Below are 20,016 nucleotides of genomic sequence, written 5' to 3'. Positions count from 1 at the left end.
AATTTCTGCATCTCTTGGCAAGAAAATCATCAATAGGGGCAGTCCCTTTTTTTTTTTTTTCTTTGGACAATCTTTTTTTTTTTTATGTAGCATAAACAGGCCTGAAGTGTATGTTTGAAATCCGCAAAAATGTCAAGATCTCTATACGGAGATATATATGTGGATTTACCCCACAGAATTGCAATAGATCCACAGGTAAAAGAAATGCACCTGTGTTTTTAAATGCCTTTTGTCTGCAGTAATGCGGGTGATCCGCATATAACTGTACCAAATCAAGTTGTGAAGGCCAAATACCAGGAAGTACCAAACAGAGCAGCTTTTTTTTAATGCATGACATATCAAAAACAAAACAAAAAAAAAAACTGCAGCATATATTTAAAAAAAAGTAACAAAACACTGAAGCACAATAAGAAAAATGCTAGTACCCCAATTTTGTAAATCGGTGCAGAAAACAAAAACTCCACAAAGTCAAAAACTCAACTACTCAGCATCGGGATGCAGTATTACCATTTTCCCTGCACAGTACAGCATCCAGTAAACTGCAGCCGACCCCATCAATTTGAGTAACGCCAACTGCAGCCGACCCCATCGACTTGAGTAACGCCAAATTCAGCCGACCATCGACTTGAGTAACGCCAAATTCAGCCGACCCCATCGACTTGAGTAACGCCAAATTCAGCCGACCCCATCAACTTGAGTAACGCCAACTGCAACTGACCCTATTGACTTGAATAGCACCAACTGCACCTTGCAGCAGAGAGTGCCCCTGTGCAAAGAAAACACTTAAGGGGACACTGTGCTGAAGCAGCACCTCATCTTAAGGATTGTGGGCTCCCAGGGGTCATATTTCCAGCGATCAATAAATGGTGCCAAATCCTAGTGTTATGCCACCACTTACTGACATGGGGATACACTCAATTATGGTTAGTGCCCAGGGCTGTGGAGTCGGTAAGCCAAACCTTCGACTCCGACTCCTCAAATTCTCTTGCACCGACTCCGACTCCGACTCCTCAAATTCTCTTGCACCGACTCCGACTCCGGCTCCTACATATATTGCTTATAGTTAGGTGAAAAATTTATTGTAGTACATGAATATGTGTATGTGAACATCAGACATTTAATAATTTTTATGATACAATAATCAAGATATTTGGATAGAACATAAAATATATTTATTGGAATACAACTTTAGAACACAAAAAACTGTAATAAATTGTAAATATGTAATACACTATGTAATATACAGTAGATTACATATATATCTTGTGTGTGTATATACACTGTGTATATATATATTACATATTTACAATTTATTAGTTTTTTGTGTTCTAAAGTTGTATTCCAATAAATATTTTATGTTCTATCCAAATATCTTGATTATTGTATCATAAAAACAATTAAATGTCTGATGTTCACATTGTACTACAATACATTTTTCACTTAAATATAAGCATTATACTAAATGTTATTATTTAGTAAAATATTCAGCACATTCTGCATTGCACTCCTGTCCCCAATTTATTATATATTTTAGGAGTCGGAGTCGGTGCATTTTATACCGACTCCGACTCCGACTCCACGACTCCGACTCCGACTCCACAGCCCTGTTAGTGCCCATTTAAACAAGCATAAAAAAAGAAAAACAAAAACATAAAAATGAGTAGAACTGAAATATAATATAAAAGACCAAATTAATGATCACCGCTCATTCAAGAAACGGGTAATAACTTGTAAGGTCCGTTCCATATGACTAGAAAATGGTCCTGTACCGTATTACAGCTGCAATGCCAAGGCATACAAACAGTTGGACTGTGGACAACTTTAGGCACCACAAGGACTTTATAGGGAGCTCAATACAGATCTATGAAACTGATGTTTTAGATTAATAATAATAATAATAAACTGTGTGTGTGTATATATATATATCTACATAGTATATTATACTGATATAGATATATAGATCTCTCTCTCTCTACATCTACATCTCTCTCTCTCTACATCTCTCTCTCTCTCTACATCTCTCTCTACATCTACATCTCTCTCTCTACATCTCTCTCCATCTCTCTCTCTCTACATCTCTCTCTCTCTCTACATCTCTCTCTCTCTCTACATCTCTCTCTCTCTACATCTCTCTCTCTCTACATACACACATATATACATACATATATATATATATATATATATATATATATATATATATATATATATATATATATATATATATATATATATATGTGTATATGTGTATTAGTTTATTACACACACGCACACACAGTGTATCTATCCATCTATCATGGTGAGCTCCACTTTATCCCAACCAGGTCCAATACCTGGCACGAGCGGCACATGTGTACTAGGACTATTTAGCACATGTAAAACGTTATGGATCAGTAAGGACTTTCTAACAGGACCTGGCAGTCGCCTCTGACATTCATTTTGGAGCGACCCTGTAGAGCAGACATGTTGCAAAACTTTTGCCTTTTCTACAGAAACCGATTAATCACACGCCGGCTGCTTTCCATACTGTCAAACGATTCTCCGTAGACGCTGACGCTCCTCGTGTACGTCATGAAGCAGAACACCCTGAACTGCCAAACGAGGAACAGATTTTTACAGCCTGGTCATCTCCACATGAGAGAAAACAGATATTTTGGTTTTAAAGTATCACAGTTAAAAAAAAAACAAAAAAAAAAACAAAAAAAAAAAAACACAGAACTAGACGCTGTTGGCAATAGCCATTTTTAGGCCTCTGTTGCATGCTAGAATGCTAGAAAATCGTTGGCACTGTTTTGGATAGATCATGCCTCCCCAACAATATGAGAACTGAGGTCTAAAACATATATAAAAAAAAAAAAAGAAAAAAAAAAAAAACCTATTTTCTTGGAAAGAAGAACATGCATTAAAAAAAATATAAAATATTATATGGGAACAGTGGCTGACTGGACCTACTCAGGATCGCCATAATGGAGCGCTTATACATTTCTGTAAATTAAATACATTTATTAAGCATATGTTTTATGGTTCTAAACATGCTACTTCATGACTAGGGGAAAGATCTTGTCAGTATACCCGCATCAGTATCATATATAGTTACCATATACCCAGGGATCGTGTCGCTCCTTGTGCCAATACACTAATCATAACCGACATTCTAGAAGTGGAACTTGAGACATGTTGACGTATGAAAACTATTTTCATATAATTTGAGGGTTTTTTTGTATTGTACCAGTGTTTGTGTATTAAAAATATAAACGGTTACTTGTAATGTTACTTTTTATAGAAATAATGATCTAAAAATAAAAAAAAAACACTAAACAAAATTGTCAAATTACTTCTTAAATACTTTGCTTTAATGCAAGTTACTTATTTTCAAGAATTCCTCAAAAATATTACATTTCTGGTTAACTTGCCAACCAGTGGGACCCCCTTAAAGGGAATCTGTCACCAGGTTTTTGCCACCAAATCTGAGAGTAGCAAAATGTAGGGACAGAGATCCTGATTCCAGCGAGGTCACTTACTGGGCTGTTTAATCAATGATTTTATCAAAGTACACTAATCATTACAGGACTACTTGGCGTGCTGCAGGTAGTCCAGCATATTCATGAGCTCTGTATAACTGATACATCTTCAGCCGAGAGAACATTGATTTTATCAAAATGACTGCAAACAGCTCAGTAAGTGACACATCGCTGGGATTAGGGTTTCTGTCTCTACATTATGCTGCTCTCAGATGGGAGAGCAAAAACCTGGTGACAGATTCCCTTTAATCCCGAAATCATGAAATACCTTGTCAACGGACCAGAGGGGGAGATCCATACTAGACCCCTGCGCCATTTGTTTGAGGGACTATCCCCCCAAAAAAAATAAGAGCGCAGCTTTAGTATAAAACCACATACACAGTGCTGGAGCGCACTACACTACAGTACCAGTAAGTCACAATAAATAAGACACTGTAGGTTTGGATGGGAATGGGCAGAATAAAAATTCAAATAAGTACAAGATAAGAACAATATTTACAAAATACTCATTTTCTACCACTCCAGGAATATTCACTTTTGTAGTTTGGGAATTTGGAGGCAAATGAAAAAACTAAATTCAACGGTCTACAGTTTCTTACCATAGTGCAATGTCTTCATGGGGGCCTGTGAGTGTTAACAAGCAAATATACTAAAAAGTAAGAGTCCAGATTAAATGAAGATTTCATGAGCACCTGTATTTTCACACAAAGCCTGTAGAAGAGTATGATCTTTCTGCCTTCATCTCACACAAGTACCGTACTTAAAAAAAAAAAAAAAAATGCATTTGGCACGCTTACCAGTCTCTAATACAGTATGTCCAGGAACTGTCCGTATCCTCATGCTCTGTAACTTCCAATCTATTTCTAGTGAGTAGATTGTCAGCATTCTGCCAGCACCATAGGTGCTAGAACTTCCCTATCCTTTCTTCCCAGCATTCACAGTACTAGTCAGTCATAGCTTGCCTGCCCTAAACTGAATACCTGCAGGTTATTGCTATATGAATTTTGACAAATCGGAGAGAAGGAGCAGAGAGATGGAGCCACTCCAAATGCCTCAAATACAGCTCAGTATCTCTGCTGATAGAGACAGATGACTGGACAACAGACAGTGGATTTTTCAGATGGTGAGACAGCGCACGCGCACACACACACACACACACACTACAGACCAAAAGTTTGGACACAGCTCCTTCAAAGATTTTTTTTTATTTTCAGGACTCTGAAAATTGTAGATTCACACCGAAGGCATACAAACTATGAATTAAAACATGTGGAATGAAATACTTAAAAAAGTGTGAAACTGAAAATATGTCTTATATTCTAGGTTCTTCAAAGTAGCCACCTTTTGCTTTGATTACTGCTTTGCGCACTCTTGGCATTCTCTTGATGAGCTTCAAGAGGTAGTCACCGGAAATGGTTTTCCAACAGTCTTGAAGGAGTCCCCAGAGATGCTTAGCACTTGTTGGCCCTTTTGCCTTCACTCTGCGGTCCAGCTCACCCCAAACCATCTCGATTGGGTTCAGGTCTGGTGACTGGAGACCAGGTCATCTGGCGTAGCACCCCATCACTCTCCTTCTTAGTCAAAAAGCCCTTACACAGCCTGGAGGTGTGTTTGGGGTCATTGTCCTGTTGAAAAATAAATGATGGTCCAACTAAACGCAAACCGGATGGAATACAATGCCGCTGCAAGATGCTGTGGTAGGCATGCTGATTCTGTATGCCTTCAATTTTGAATAAATCCCCAGTGTCACCAGCAAAGCACCCCCACACCATCACACCTCCTCCTCCATGCTTCACGGTGGGAACCAGCCATGTAGAGTCCATCCGTTCACCTTTTCTACAAAGACACGATGGTTGGATACAAAGATGTCAAATTTGGACTCCTCAGACCAAAGCACAGATTTCCACTGGTCTAATGTCCATTCCTTGTGTTCTTTAGCCCAAACAAGTCTCTTCTGCTTGTTGCCTGTCCTTAGCAGGGGTTTCCTAGCAGCTATTTTACCATGAAGGCCTGCTGCACAAAGTCTCCTCTTAACAGTTGTTCTAGAGATGTGTCTGCTGCTAGAACTCTGTGTGGCATTGACCTGGTCTCTAATCTGAGCTGCTGTTAACCTGCGATTTCTGAGGCTGGTGACTCGGATAAAGGCCTGCTGCACAAAGTCTCCTCTTAAGAATTGTTCTAGAGATGAGAAGGTGTGTCCAAACTTTTGGTCTGTACTGTAATATATATTATATATATTTTAGATACGATAAATGCATAACACTTTCGAATGAGAACAAGTTGTCTAAAAACGTGAATTTTATGACCTGTAGACATTATGGCCGCACTCTACAGGAAGCACTTACGTGATGACACTGATAACGAGCAATATGTACATACACCGTACTGCAGTAGACATGTTTGGAGATAATTCGGGATTTAATAATCTCTTTTGCGGATCTTGAATAACACAACTTTTGCATGTTCTTGAACACACTGATGTAATCTTTAAGCAGTGGGAATTTTAGAGAAAAGTTTCGCCAAGGCCGAGCACAGCTGCAAGTCAGCGAAACAGCTACTGATAGAAAACCATGATAAAGACAAGGAATACTGTTGGGAGAAGACAAAGTCACAAAACAAACATGGCGACAGAAGGATGAAAGGGCCATTCACAATTCTGTATGGGGAGCGGAGGGCAGAGGGAGGACGCTTAGAAACACATGAGTCTTTAAGGAGGCGAAAACAGAATAATTGTATTCACTTGGAGTGATGGGGCCAACATGGATTTTGAGCTAAGAAAAGGTCAGTTTGGCCTGGAGGTATTGTACACTATCACCTCCAAGACCTGTACAATTCTAGGTTAATCTGGCAAAAAACAAAAAAAAAAAATAAAAAAAAACAGGCTACTTTTAATGCCTTCCCCGTAAAGCCTGTATGATCCTAATAGGAAGATGGGGGTTGTCGCATCTTCCTAAATGGGTTTTCCAGAAATCAAACATGTTAGCAATTTACTTCTTACTAGAAAACCTGTTCTTAAGAATGTAAGTATTTTTAATTCTATAGTTTACAACCTGTTGCCTAGGTTCCCAGCCACCTCTGCAGTCTATCAGCGGTGGTCGGTTTCCTAGGCAAGGAGCGCAGTGTTTGTAAGCTCTTCGCTGTAAAGAATACATGTGCTGGATCCCCTGAGCATGACCAATGCTGCAGAGGGAAAGCGGTCTCTGTTTTCGGCATTGGAGAGTGTACGTCTCAGGCCGCTGGTCCAAACTGACAATCATGGGTGCACCCCCTCCCCCCCAACAAGCAGCAATTCGGGAGGCTAGTGCACTACTGATGACTGGGAATGAAAGGCTTTAAAATGCTCATTTTACATGAATTTAAAAAAAAAAAAAAACTTCAAAAGAAAATTATTCCGCTTTACATGATAAGTACAGCAGCCTCATCAGGTCTAAGATGTCTATAAAAATAAAAGTAAGCGATTATTATTCAGCCTTACATGGCAAGTCATCAACACCAAGAACACAACCAATGTTTGGGAATAAATTCACTTAAATATAAAATCACTGACAAATTATGCGATTGCATATAAAACCAATTTTTATTAAATATAAAACATTAAAAATGATGTTTGTTGGCATTTTTAATGTTTTATATTTAATAAAGATTGGTTTTATATGCAATTGCATAATTTGTCGGTGATTTACATGGCAAGTACAACAGCCTCAACAGGTCTCAGAAATCAATAAAAAAAAAAAAATACTCGGTAATTATTCAGCCTTAGGGTACTTTCACACTTGCATTCAGCGCAGTCCGTCACTATGGAGAATAGCGCAGTCCGTTAATGCACTGCGCTATTGTCCATAGACTTGTATGGACGATGCACTGTAACGCAAGTGTCAGTGTTGCATCCGCTGGACGACGCAGCGTCGTTATTTTGACACTGCGCCAAACGGGAGGAACGCAGCATGTAACTTTTTTTGAGCAGCGCAATCTGTAGGATTTCACTGCGCATGCCCTCTCTGGCTCCCTGCACCCGTAACCAAGGTAAATATCAGGTAACCAAGCAAAGTGCTTTGCCAATATTTACCCTGGCTACGTGTGCAGGGAGCCCGACACTTCCCCGCTTGGCTCCGCCCCCTCCCGCACTCCACTCCGCATGTATGTACACACACTCATCTGTCCTCAGCGCCATGGCCCACTCTGCTCCACCCACTCCGCACTCCGCCCCCCGCACACATTCTCGGCGGCCGAACGATCAGCTGATCGACCGGCCGCCGGCATGTGAGAGCGCTCAGCTGATCGTTCACAATAGTCTGCTGCCGGTAAAACTGTAAAGAAAAAAAAAAAAAGGCTTTCCGTTGTTTTGTACGATCCGTTGCACCCGTTGTGCCATTATATGCAACACATCCGTTGCATCCGTCACACAACGCAATGCAACGGACGCCGTTCAACGCAAGTGTGAAACTAGCCTTACATTAGAGCCTCATGAGGTCTAAGATGTCTATAAAATATAGTAGGCAATCATTATTCAGCCTTACATGGTAGGTACAGCAGCCTCATCAGGTCTAAAATGTCTATACAATAAAGTAAGCCTTTGTATCGAGTCACTCCTCTCGTATTTATTTCTGAATGTTGCACATGTTTCATGTTATTTGTGCGTGACCTTCTTAATATTTTTGCCAATTTGTAAGAAAATCTCAACATTTGCTTGTCTATATTCCTATTTTTATCCAGAACATGTCATTAATCACCACATTACCAAAACTACAAAAAAAAAAAAAAAACACAACGATGACAACAAATCCAATTATGACTTGGATGAACCCGACATTCCCGCTCGTTAAGACGGAGAATTACCACTCAGTCTGTGGGAAGGTGTAATCCTGCCATTTATCCTCATCGACATTTCTCATCACACATACAAATAAAATAAAATATTGAAAAAAAAAATAAATAAATATTTCTGCAATACATGCAGTCCTAGTGCCCTGACGTAGCTGCTTTTTCCTCGCACCTATATTGCTATGCTGCACTGCGCCCTGCATTTTGGGCAAGGGCCCGAACCAGTAGTGACCGGAGATATAAAAAGAGAAGTATAAAATCATTTTTAGAAGAAGAAGAGAAAAAAAAAAAAAAAAAAAAAGATCACCATAGAAACTGTCAATATAACATGTGGTAAGAGAATGCAGCATTCTTTCCCATCTCTAGAATTCTTCTATACAGGTCCACATTTTGGATACGACCGGTATCTGGTCTCAAATACGGTCCAGCCTCTCAATATCTGCGTGTTAAAGGGGTTCACTGCTTGGACAAAGCCTTTTAGATGCTTTTAATTGTTCATGTAAAGTTAAAAAAAAAAAAATAAATAAATAAATAAATAAATAAATAGAATCCCGGCCAGCACCGACCCCGTTTCGAACTCAACATCTAAGTGAAGAAGTCCATCAGCGGCCGCCGACCGGCAGCAGCACCACTCATGGGGCGTAACAATGTCACAGGGGCACCAGGAAAAAAGGAGACATTGCTGGAAGGCGCCAGGCAATGAGGAGAGTAGGAAAGATATATTTTATTTTCTACACGAGACTCAAATTTACAAAAGGGGTTTAGCTCCCCACAAACAACCCATGTAACTAGGAATGTACGTGGACTTTTCACCTGTTTCTATATTTTTGAGGACTTTATAAATAATCCACCTTGTATCCGATGTGGATTTCAACAACCAAAAGAGTCTACGGCTCAGTATTTTTTATGTACTTCTTGGTTTGTTTGTTTTTTTTTAAACTAGGCCATTAATATCAGATTATTGAGCTCCGTCTCTAAGGGCTGCTTCTCACTTGCGAGTTTCTCGCAGTAGAGCAATGCGAGAAAAACTCGCATTGAAATCGGACACGTTAGTGAATGATTCAGCTCTCATCTGCGATTTTTTTCTCAGTCCAAATCGGACCGAGAAAAAAAATCGCAGCATGCTGCTTTTTTGCGAGTTTCTCGCACCATTTGTCCCAATGATTTCCTATGGAAGGGGATTAAAAGTAGCATCACACACACGCACCACCGTTCACATTTGCGAGTGTGGCAGTAACTTCGCACATTAGATGAATGTGACAGCACATTCCCATAGGTTAATTAAATGACACATGTGTAATAGCTTTTATCTAATTAAGATGTTGCATGAAACTAGCATCGCAATCGCGACACACACGCGAGCAAAAAGCATCGCACTTGCGTTGCACTCGCACCTAACGTGAACTAAAATCAGCCGAGTATTTTTCAGCCCAGTCGGACCGATTTTACTCGCATAGATGTGTTTCCACCCTTAGGAAGACTGCAAATCATGTGTTTAAGGGGCCAAAGTACCAAGCACTTGAGCATGGTAGTGCCTGCTCATCACTAGTTACGAGTACTGAGCACCCGAGCATGGTAGTGCCCGCTCATCACTAGTTACGAGTACCGAGCATGGTAGTGCCCGCTCATCACTAGTTACGAGTACCGAGCATGGTAGTGCCCGCTCATCACTAGTTACGAGTACCGAGCATGGTAGTGCCCGCTCATCACTAGTTACAAGTACTGAGCCTGAGAATAGTAGTGCTCGCTCAACACTAGTTACGAGTACCGAGCATGGTAGTGCCCCCTCATCACTAATTACGAGTACTGAGCCTGAGAATAGTAGTGCTCGCTCAACACTAGTTACGAGTACAGAGCATGGTAGTGCCCCCTCATCACTAATTACGAGTACTGAGCCTGAGAATAGTAGTGCTCGCTCAACACTAGTTACGAGTACAGAGCATGGTAGTGCCCGCTCATCACTAGTTACGAGTACTGAGCCTGAGAATAGTAGTGCTCGCTCAACACTAGTTCTGAGTACAGAGCATGGTAGTGCTCGCTCATCACTAGTTACGGGTACGGAGCCTGAGCAGAGTAGTGCTCGCTCAACACTAGTTCTGAGTACCGAGCATGGTAGTGCTCGCTCATCACTAGTTCCGAGTACCGAGCATGGTAGGGCCCGCTCATCAGTAGTTCCGAGTACCGAGCATGGTAGTGCCCGCTCATCACTAGTTACGGGTACTGAGCCTGAGCATGGTAGTGCCCGCTCATCACTAGTTATGGCCCCCACCGATCCGCTGTTCTCTGCTCCGACGGACAGATGTAGACAGTTGCAGAGATGAACAGCACAGCTCCGTCAACATGTTTAGTGGCCACGGCCAAATACTGCAGATCAACTCCTCTTCATCTGCCAGAATAGCACAACAAGCTTTTCTAGCCAATAAATGCAAAATTTGTAACATCTTATGGCCCAATTCATCATTTGTGATTTCTTAAAAGTCACTGTACAAAATTCTTCAAAATGAAGCACAGCGTTCATAAATTTGGCGTAAAGATGTATATAGAGTTTTTCCCAATTCTGACGGAAAAAACGCACTTTTTTGTCCGACAACAGGTGACTAGAGGCCTGGGAGGGTGAAGTGAACACAGCCATGATTGTTTTGCTCTGGATCAAAGTGAAGGATTCAGAAATTCATGACCCATTAGTTCCAACTACAAAACTAACAATCTTGGTGGACAAAGAGGCAAAACAACTAGTGTAAACCCAAATGTACCAATATGCTTAAAAGCCGTATATGCATTTGCAAAAATAAAGATATATACTCAAACAACAACAAAAAATAACCAAAAAGTGCAATAAAAACAGAAACATTTGGAATTCTGGGGAAAAGAGAAAAAAAATATACGATTATATACCTTAATTGGAGCGGTGGAGAACTTCACTTTCCTGGCAGGCATGAGGTCCTCTTCGTCGGACAGGCCGGGTACTTCCTCGTAATCGCTGCTGAAGTCATAATCCGCATCTTCATTTACTATGAATGTGACATTTTGGGCTGCAGGCTGTTCCCCTTCGATGTCTTTATCATCATCGAAGGCGGCATTTTCTATCCCAAAAGCCTCAGTAGAATATCGTACTAGGTTTTTGTTGTTATCAATCGGTTCTTCAAATTCACTTCCCTCCTCGTCGTCGCTGTCCGCCTCTTCGGTGGCTTCTTCTGTTGGTTTTGCTACATCTTCCACAGGACTTTTACGCTCTTCCTTGACCTTCCTCTCGGTGATCAGGAGGCTATCATTTAGACAAGGCTTTGGACCAAGAGGCTTTATGTCCTCGAATACGTCATCTTTTAGGTTTGCATCTTCTTCGCTCTCGGAGGACTCGTTCTGTAACACCACCAGCTCCGCTCGCACCATCGCAGTCTGAGTTTTGGCCAACACCGGAGCTTCAGAATTGGTTTCTTTAGTACCCGGAAGGGAGTTGTTATTCTGAAGACAAGCAGACTCCTCTTGAAGTAATGCATTTTTTAGAGTCTGACCATCATCCAGGCTTGGGTCTTCTTCTACTGTTTGATCCTTAGCAGTAACGTTTTTGGTCCCATCATTATTATTTAGGCCCGTATTCGTCAAGGCAGTAGTGTGGTTAATGGTCACTAAAGAAGTACTACCGGACTCTATTAATATTTCATTAGTCTTCGACAAGTCTTTAGGTTCCTCTCCGTCACTGTCGGCAAGAAAACTTTCCAATCTCCTGCTTATAGGTCCCGCATTTAAGGAGGAAGAGGAGGACAACGATGATGATGTTGACCGGTGGCTGTTGTACTGATTGTTTTCAGATGACGTAGACGTGGTGGACTTTGCAGAAGCGCTACTGGAGCTACGATCACAAGAGTCGCTTTCCATTTCAATAGATCCATGTCTGCGGTCAAGCTTGATCACCTTGTCCTCCTTGGTTGGAGAAGACCTGTCAAAAGTACTCTGGTGGTTGAGATTTCTTTCAAAGATTTTCCTAGTTTCTGAAAATTTTTCCGCCAAGGCTACTTTGTCCAAATCGACTTCTTCCACTGTCCTGGCGACCTTATCAGGACATGGCACATCGGGGCTGATATTTAAGGCATTATTCTTTTGCACACTTACAGAAGTGTTTGTCGGAGGAGGAGAAGGAACCTCAGGCTTTATAATTTTACTTTCCACGGGATCAGGAGGAGATGAGCTCATCTGCATGAACATATTCTTGATCTTGTGCACCCGATTGCCATAGGAGGCACGGCCTCGGGTAAGGTCCCCCTGTGCTCCATTAGCATTTAGCTTCAAAGTTGTGGGCTTCGGAGAAATTTCTGGTTTGACCCCATCGAAGGAACACTTGATAGCCTGAAAATCAGACTTGTACGCGTTCCTGTGAGGAGAAGCGCTCCGGAGGTTCCTCTCCCCTTTGCCTTCTGTTTTCATCATTTTTTTTTTACGGTTGTGAAATTGGCCTGCTTGAGAAAATGTTCAGCGTCACTCCCCTCTCCACATGGACAACGAGGATCACAGGAATTAATGCAGCGCTGGGTTCATGGGAAATCCCAAGCAGTGAATCACTCCCTCCGCGCTCAGCTGTCTGTCTAATTTCATTGCCACAAGACAACCATCTGCTGAAAGAAAGAAGAACAGAGTCATACGCGGAACAAGACAAATGTCCATGAGGTTTTGTCATCAGCTTCTTGTATCAGGAGTGCATTAAATTAAGGGACATCTGCATAACTTTTATGGAAAAGCCACCGAGTGCTCCAGAAAATATGCAACAGGAGGAGCTATTGATAAAGAAAATACACACAAGTCAAGCTCCAATAGTCACCCAACTGCGGAGAGCAACTAAAAGGCCGTCTGCCCGTGCCAAGAATGTACGAGAGACTATATCCGCTACAAATAAAACGCGACAAAGTGTCATTTTCTCAAACTTTTTTCCTAGAATTAACATATTTTAAAGGCCTCGGGTACTTAAGATGCATTTGTACAGACATCATATGTCACATTGTTTCAGAGGAGCGCTCCAGGGAACTGCAACAGGGGGTTTTAATTTGGGAACCTCCAGAGTGATCCATAAGATTAGATTTGTATCGGATGTATTTTTTTATTGTAGGGGATTCCTGTAAGGAGCTTTATCACTGATGCACAAAATTAGCAATAAATAGTAGTGATGAGCGGGCACTACCATGCTCGGGTGCTCGATACTCGTAACTAGTGATGAGCGGGCACTACCATGCTCGTGTGCCCAGTACTCGTAACTAGTGGCATGGTAGTGCCCGCTCATCACCAGTTACGAGTATCGAGCACCCGAGCATAGTAGTGCCCGCTCATCACTAGTTACGAGTACCGAGCACCCGAGCATGGTAGTGCTCGCTCATCACTGGATACGAGTACCGAGCACCCGAGCATGGTAGTGCTCGCTCATCACTAGTTACGAGTATCGAGCACCCGAGCATGGTAGTGCCCGCTCATCACTAGTTACGAGTACTGAGCACCCGAGCATGGTAGTGCCCGCTCATCATTAGTTACGAGTACTGAGCACCCGAGCATGGTAGTGCCCGCTCATCATTAGTTACGAGTACTGAGCACCCGAGCATGGTAGTGCCCGCTCATCATTAGTTACGAGTACTGAGCACCCGAGCATGGTAGTGCCCGCTCATCACTAGTTACGAGTACTGAGCACCCGAGCATGGTAGTGCCCGCTCATCACTATTTACGAGTACTGAGCACCCGAGCATGGTAGTGCTCACTAATCATTAGTTACGAGTACTGAGCACCCGAGCATGGTAGTGCTCACTCATCACTAGTAATTGCTTAAGGTCTAACCGTTGGCAGTCCCCCTGTGCGACATCCTCTTCATTCACTTAATGTAGATTATGGACAAGCCATTGGCCATCTTCACCCGTCCCGTAGGCGAACAGCACAATGGTCACCTGTGCATCCATATATTCAATGGTGCAGTACAATGACAGGGGAAGGGAATCTGTCACCAGGTTTTTGCTCCCCTGAGAGAAGCATAATGTACAGACAGAGATCCTGATTCCAGCGATGTGTCACTTACTGAGCTGTTTGCTGTCATTTGGTAGAATCAATGTTATCTCGGTTGGAGATCTAGCTGTTATACAGTGAATATACTGAATATACTGGACTACCTGCAGCATGCCAAGTAGTCCTCCAATGATAATCTCCTGCTGATTAATCAGTGATTTTATCAAAACTACGCTAAGCAGCCCAGTAAGTGACACATCGCTGGAATCAGGGTCTCTGTCTCTACATTATGCTGCTCTCAGATTAAGTGGCAAAAACCTGGTGACAGATTCCCTTTAAGAGGCCACTTAAAAAGGTGTTATCCAAGAAAAGCCACCATACATATTAGTGAGCGGAAAAAAGCACAAAATCAGGATCCTCTTCTTAAGAATTTCTCCTGTTCCAAAATTGGGACACCGGCTGATAGTTATCTAATCCCCTCACAGTCTATATACGTACACACCTATTATAGCCCTTATACAACGTGCTCTGGGACCACACTCCTACCTATGAGTGCTCCCCTTTATATTTCGCTTTGACATGAGATCAGACGAAGCCAACAACTCCAGGTGCACTGGTCTATGTGTATGGGGAAAAGAAAAAAAAAAAAAAAAAAGGATGGGGCATGTTAAATGTCAATATGCCCAATCCTTTATTTGCATGGAAGATAGCCCACCGCTAAGCCTTCGTAGAGAACAGCCCTGACTGTAGAAGTGTTAGAGGATGAGTAAACACACATTACTCTGACTAATGACATTTGTTTACTCTCCTGGAACGAGGATGTGCCCTACCGATGTGTGACCTCTGCAGACAATCATCTCATTGTCCATTCCATCCATCATATGGCTGAAGAGGGCAGTGATCGGCTGCAGCGGTCACATCTAGGAAAGTAAACAAAAACAGGTAGAGTCGCAAAAATTGAGTGCCGCAACATTTTCCCCATTAAAGACGAATGTCAGTGATGGGGGCGACTTTCCCAGACTTGTAGAAAGTGCCGCTGCGGCCCAATGTGGGGTCATTGACTGCCGCCTGGTCCGGCCTGGTACTACAGCCCCCACGGGGCGCGATGGCCGGGGACCACTCCTCTAGATATTCCGGTGAGGGCCACAAATATCATTCCCATGGAAATAATATGGGATTTGCTGCTGAAGACAATTTGTTCTTGAACTTGCTGTGATACTTCAGGGCTCAGCCATTCATGTGCTATAAAGGGCTTCCAAGTCTTGTTGGACGGCAGCCCGGCTGGAGAGCGCAGGATGAGCGCCTGCAGACAATGGATGGGGAAGTAGAAGACACACCGGAGCTTGTGGCCCCCAGCAGCGGCCCCCAGCCCGCCAGCACCGCCCCCCGCTCCGCACCTCCGCTCTGCAGGCTCCAGGCGACCTCGCGGAAAACTTTACAAAGTTACCTGAACTCCGGCTCTCCCCGCCAGACAGCGCGCGGTGGACCCGTCCCGAGGACTGATATGAAGCCAAGGAATAATCCAACCGGGAGTTTAGGGGGTGGAGGGGGGAGTACTCAGTACTAACGTGGGCTCCTTATGCCACTCTTCGCCGTGCCGCCATCACTCTTCCCTCCTCCCCCGGCTTCAGGCTCCTTCTTCCTCCTCCTCGTTCTTCCCAAATAACTAACTGCCAAACGCCAGCCGAGCGCGTGCACGGCGCCCAGCCAATCCAGGGCTCCAGGCGGCGCGCGCCCCCGCTCCTGCTGTGACTCAGGGCAGAGAGGAGGAGACGGCGGAGAACTTCCCAGGGCGCGCCCCCGTGTGCGGCCTCCCGCGCCACCTACAGGGAGCAAGCGCGCATGCTCGGCAGAGAGCTGACCACCTGAGGATCTCAGGGCAGCCGGAGCCACAAGTCCCAGCAAGCCTTGTATGCAGTGTTCACACCTACGGTGCTTTGTGCTGCGGTTATCTGCCATGGCCATATTTTCTGTACAGCTGTACGTCATCAGGAGAAATGAACTACTCAAGTGGTTACCCATTTAGAACTTGATTATGGCTATTTCCAGGGGTTAACCCTAGAACGCGCAAGCAATTCAATCTACCATAGAAAACAAATGACCTAGCAGGCCTGCGAGGCCCCAGGTATGCGTTCTAGGGTTAATATGGATAATAGCACCATAGAGTGCATATATATTACTGCAATGCAGTGCTAATACAATACTGCCATACAGTACTTTGACAATATCGCCATACACTGCTTATACAATACTGCCATACACTACTAATACAATACTGCCTTACACTGCTTATACAATACCGCCATACAGTACTAATACAATACTGCTATACAGTACTTTAACAATATCACCATACACAGCTTATACAATACTGCCATACACTACTTATATAATACCACCATACACGCAAATATACAATACTGCCATACACTACTAATACAATACTGCCATACACTACTTATATAATAGCGCCATACACTGCATATACAATACTGCCATACACTACTAATACAATACCGTCACACACTGCTTATCTAATACTGCCATACACTGCATATACAATACTGCCATACACTACTAATACAATACTGCCATACACTACTAATACAATACCGCCATACACTGCATATACAATACCGCCATACAGTACTAATACAATTCCGGCCTACACTGCTTATATAATACCGCCATACACTGCATATACAATACTGCCATACACTGCATATACAATACCACCATACAGTACTAATACAATACTGCCATACACTGCTTATATAATACCGCTATACACTGTATATTCAATACCGCCATACAGTACTAACAAAATACTTCCATACAGTGCTTATACAATACTGCCATACACTACTTATATAATACCACCAAATAGTGCTAATAGAATACCGCCATATAGCATTTATGTACTACAATATATTGCATGTATGATACCACCATACAGTGCTATAAAATGCCACAATATAATTGTAAGGTGAATAGAAAATACTCCATACAAAGCCACAATACAGCACTAAAGCAATACCATAATACAGTGCTTTACCGCCACATAGTGCCTAAAGAATTCTACTATACCAAGCCACAATACACTCATATATTACCTATATAAGGTCACTGTATAATGCTATATTTTGTTATTTATAATATGGCCATATTGTATATAAGCTATACCATTATACTGTGCTACAATATTAGGATAGAATGCCTAGATAATACTACAATAGAGTGCCACATTACAACCATACGATGCACCAATACAGACATTTAAGGCTTGAATAATACAAATGCCATCTCTCTGGATGTAGAGACTTGTGACAGGATCTGGGCTAGAGTCGCTCTTTGCCATCTGAGACTCCTCACATTAAACATATTCCCTTTCCTTTGATGCTGAAATTGTTAATGTCAGTTTTACTTTCCAGCAGCTTCTGACTCCAAGCCTCAGGGTTGGTGACCTCCCTTCCCCTAAATATATGGTCACATCTCCCTGTAGACAGTACCGGTTATTCTGATTCATTCTGAAGCTTGGCCTCGAGGTGGAAGGAGCTGCTGAGTCCTTGTTGTATGAAGTGGTGTGGTGTAGGCCACAATCCTGGTGTCTGATTGCAGCCGTGAAGTTGGGCTTTATCCTTTGTTGTTTCCCCTGTCTGTTGTACCTTCCCTTCTTGTTGTATTAGTGCAGCATTGGGACTAGCAATCCTCACCTGCCAGCTCCCTAACCAGGGTTATTACTGGGTCTTTCAGGATTTCATATATCCTGTTCGGCGACATGTGCAGAACCTGTATAGGGACTGGCTAGGAGTACAGGGTGCAGCTGCAGGAGGTGTCCCATAATCCTCTTCCCTAGCACCAGGGCCCACTGTTGTTAAAGGCAGTTGTTAAAGGCAACCTGTCACCAGTTTTATGGCCTATAAGCTGCGGCCACCACCAGTGGGCTCTTATATACAGCATTCTAACATGCTGTACAGTCATGGCCAAAAGTTTTGAGAATGCTACAAATATTAATTTTTACAAAGTCTACTGCTTAAGTTTTTCTAATGGCAATTTGCATATACTCCAGAATGTCATAAAGAGTGATCAGCTTAACAGCAATTACTTGCAAAGTCAATATTGGCTAAGAAAATGAACTTTAACCCCCAAAACACATTTCAACATCATTGCATTCCTGCCTTAAAAGGAGCAGCTAACATTGTTTTAGTGATTGTTCCATTAACACAGGTGTGGGTGTTGATGAGGACAGGGCTGGCAATCAATCAGTCATGATTAAGTAAGAATGACACCACTGGACACTTTAAAAGTAGGCTGGTGCTTGGTATCATTGTTTCTCTTCAGTTAACCATGGTTATCTCTAAAGAAACACGTGCAGCCATCATTGCTCTGCACAAAAATGGCCTAACAGGGAAGAGTATTGCAGCTACAAAGATTGCACCTCTGTCAACAATATCGCATCATCAAGAACTTCAAGGAGAGAGCTTCCATTGTTGCCAAAAAGGCTCCAGGGCGCCCAAGAAGGACCAGCAAACGCCAGGACCGTATCTTAAAACTGTTTCAGCTGCGGGATCGGACTACCAGCAAAGCCGAGCTAGCTCAGCAATAGCAGCAGGCTGGTGTGAGGGCTTCTGCACGCACTGTGAGGCGGAGACTGCTTGAGCAAGGCCTGGTTTCAAGGAGGGCAGCAAAGAAGCCACTTCTCTCCAGAAAAAACATCAGGGACCGACTGATATTCTGCAAAAGGTACAGGGAGTGGACTGCTGAGGACTGGGGTAAAGTCATTTGCTCAGATGAATCCCCTTTTCGATTGTTTGGGACATCTGGAAAACAGCTTATTAGGAGAAGAAGAGGTGAGCGCTACCACCAGTCTTGTCTCATGCCAACTGTTAAGCATCCTGAAACCATTCATGTGTGGGGTTGCTTCTCAGCCAAGGGAATCGCACCACTCACAGTCTTGCCTAAAAACACAGCCATGAATAAAGAATGGTACCAGAATGTCCTCCAAGAGCAACTTCTCCCAACTGTCCAAGAGCAGTTTGGCGCCCAACAATGCCTTTTCCAGCATGATGGAGCACCTTGCCATAAAGCAAAGCTGATCACTAAATGGCTCATGGAACAAAACATAGAGATTTTGGGTCCATGGCCTGGAAAATCCCCAGATCTTAATCCCATTGAAAACTTGTGGGCAATCATCAAGAGACGGTGGACAAACAAAAACCAACAAATTCTGGAAAAATACAAGCATTGCTTATGCAAGAATGGACAGCTATCAGTCAGGATTTGGTCCAGAAGTTGATTGAGAGCATGGCAGGGAGAATTGCAGAGGTCCTGAAGAAGAAGGGTCAACACTGCAAATATTGACTTGCTGCATTAACTCATTCTAACTGTCATAATAACTTTTTGGTACTCATAATATGATTGCAATTATATTTCTGTATGTGATGTAAACATCAGACAAACACAATTAAAAACCAGAGGGCAACAGATCATGTGAAAAAATAATTTTGGTGTCATTCTCAAAACTTTTGGCCATGACTGTATATAAGAGCGCAGGCCGCTGTACTAACATAAAAAAACACTTTATAATACTCACCTAAACTGGTCGCTGCGGTGCTGATTGGCCCGGTGGGCGGCGCTGTTCTCCGGGACCGGCGCCTCCTCTCTCGGCCATCTTGCTCCTCCGTCTTCTGAAGCCTGTGTGCAT

General features: G+C 42.8%; 2 protein-coding genes across 2 annotated transcripts in view; both read right to left on the bottom strand.

The window, feature by feature from the left end:
• Positions 1–12,893, bottom strand: part of LOC142257718 (neurabin-1-like) — a 61,391-nt gene extending 48,498 nt beyond the window's left edge. Inside the window, exon 1 of the mRNA XM_075329912.1 lies at positions 11,235–12,893. Within this exon, the coding sequence (XP_075186027.1) occupies positions 11,235–12,764 (1,530 nt within the window). The 5' untranslated portion in view covers positions 12,765–12,893. The remainder of the gene's footprint in view (positions 1–11,234) is intronic.
• SUB1 (SUB1 regulator of transcription) overlaps positions 1–20,016 on the bottom strand; it is a 502,862-nt gene that overhangs the window by 257,587 nt on the left and 225,259 nt on the right. The window lies entirely within an intron of this gene.

The sequence above is a fragment of the Anomaloglossus baeobatrachus genome, chromosome 1 (genome assembly GCF_048569485.1).
Source record: "Anomaloglossus baeobatrachus isolate aAnoBae1 chromosome 1, aAnoBae1.hap1, whole genome shotgun sequence".
Lineage (NCBI taxonomy): Eukaryota > Metazoa > Chordata > Amphibia > Anura > Aromobatidae > Anomaloglossus > Anomaloglossus baeobatrachus.
This window is presented reverse-complemented; position numbering and strand designations above follow the sequence as displayed.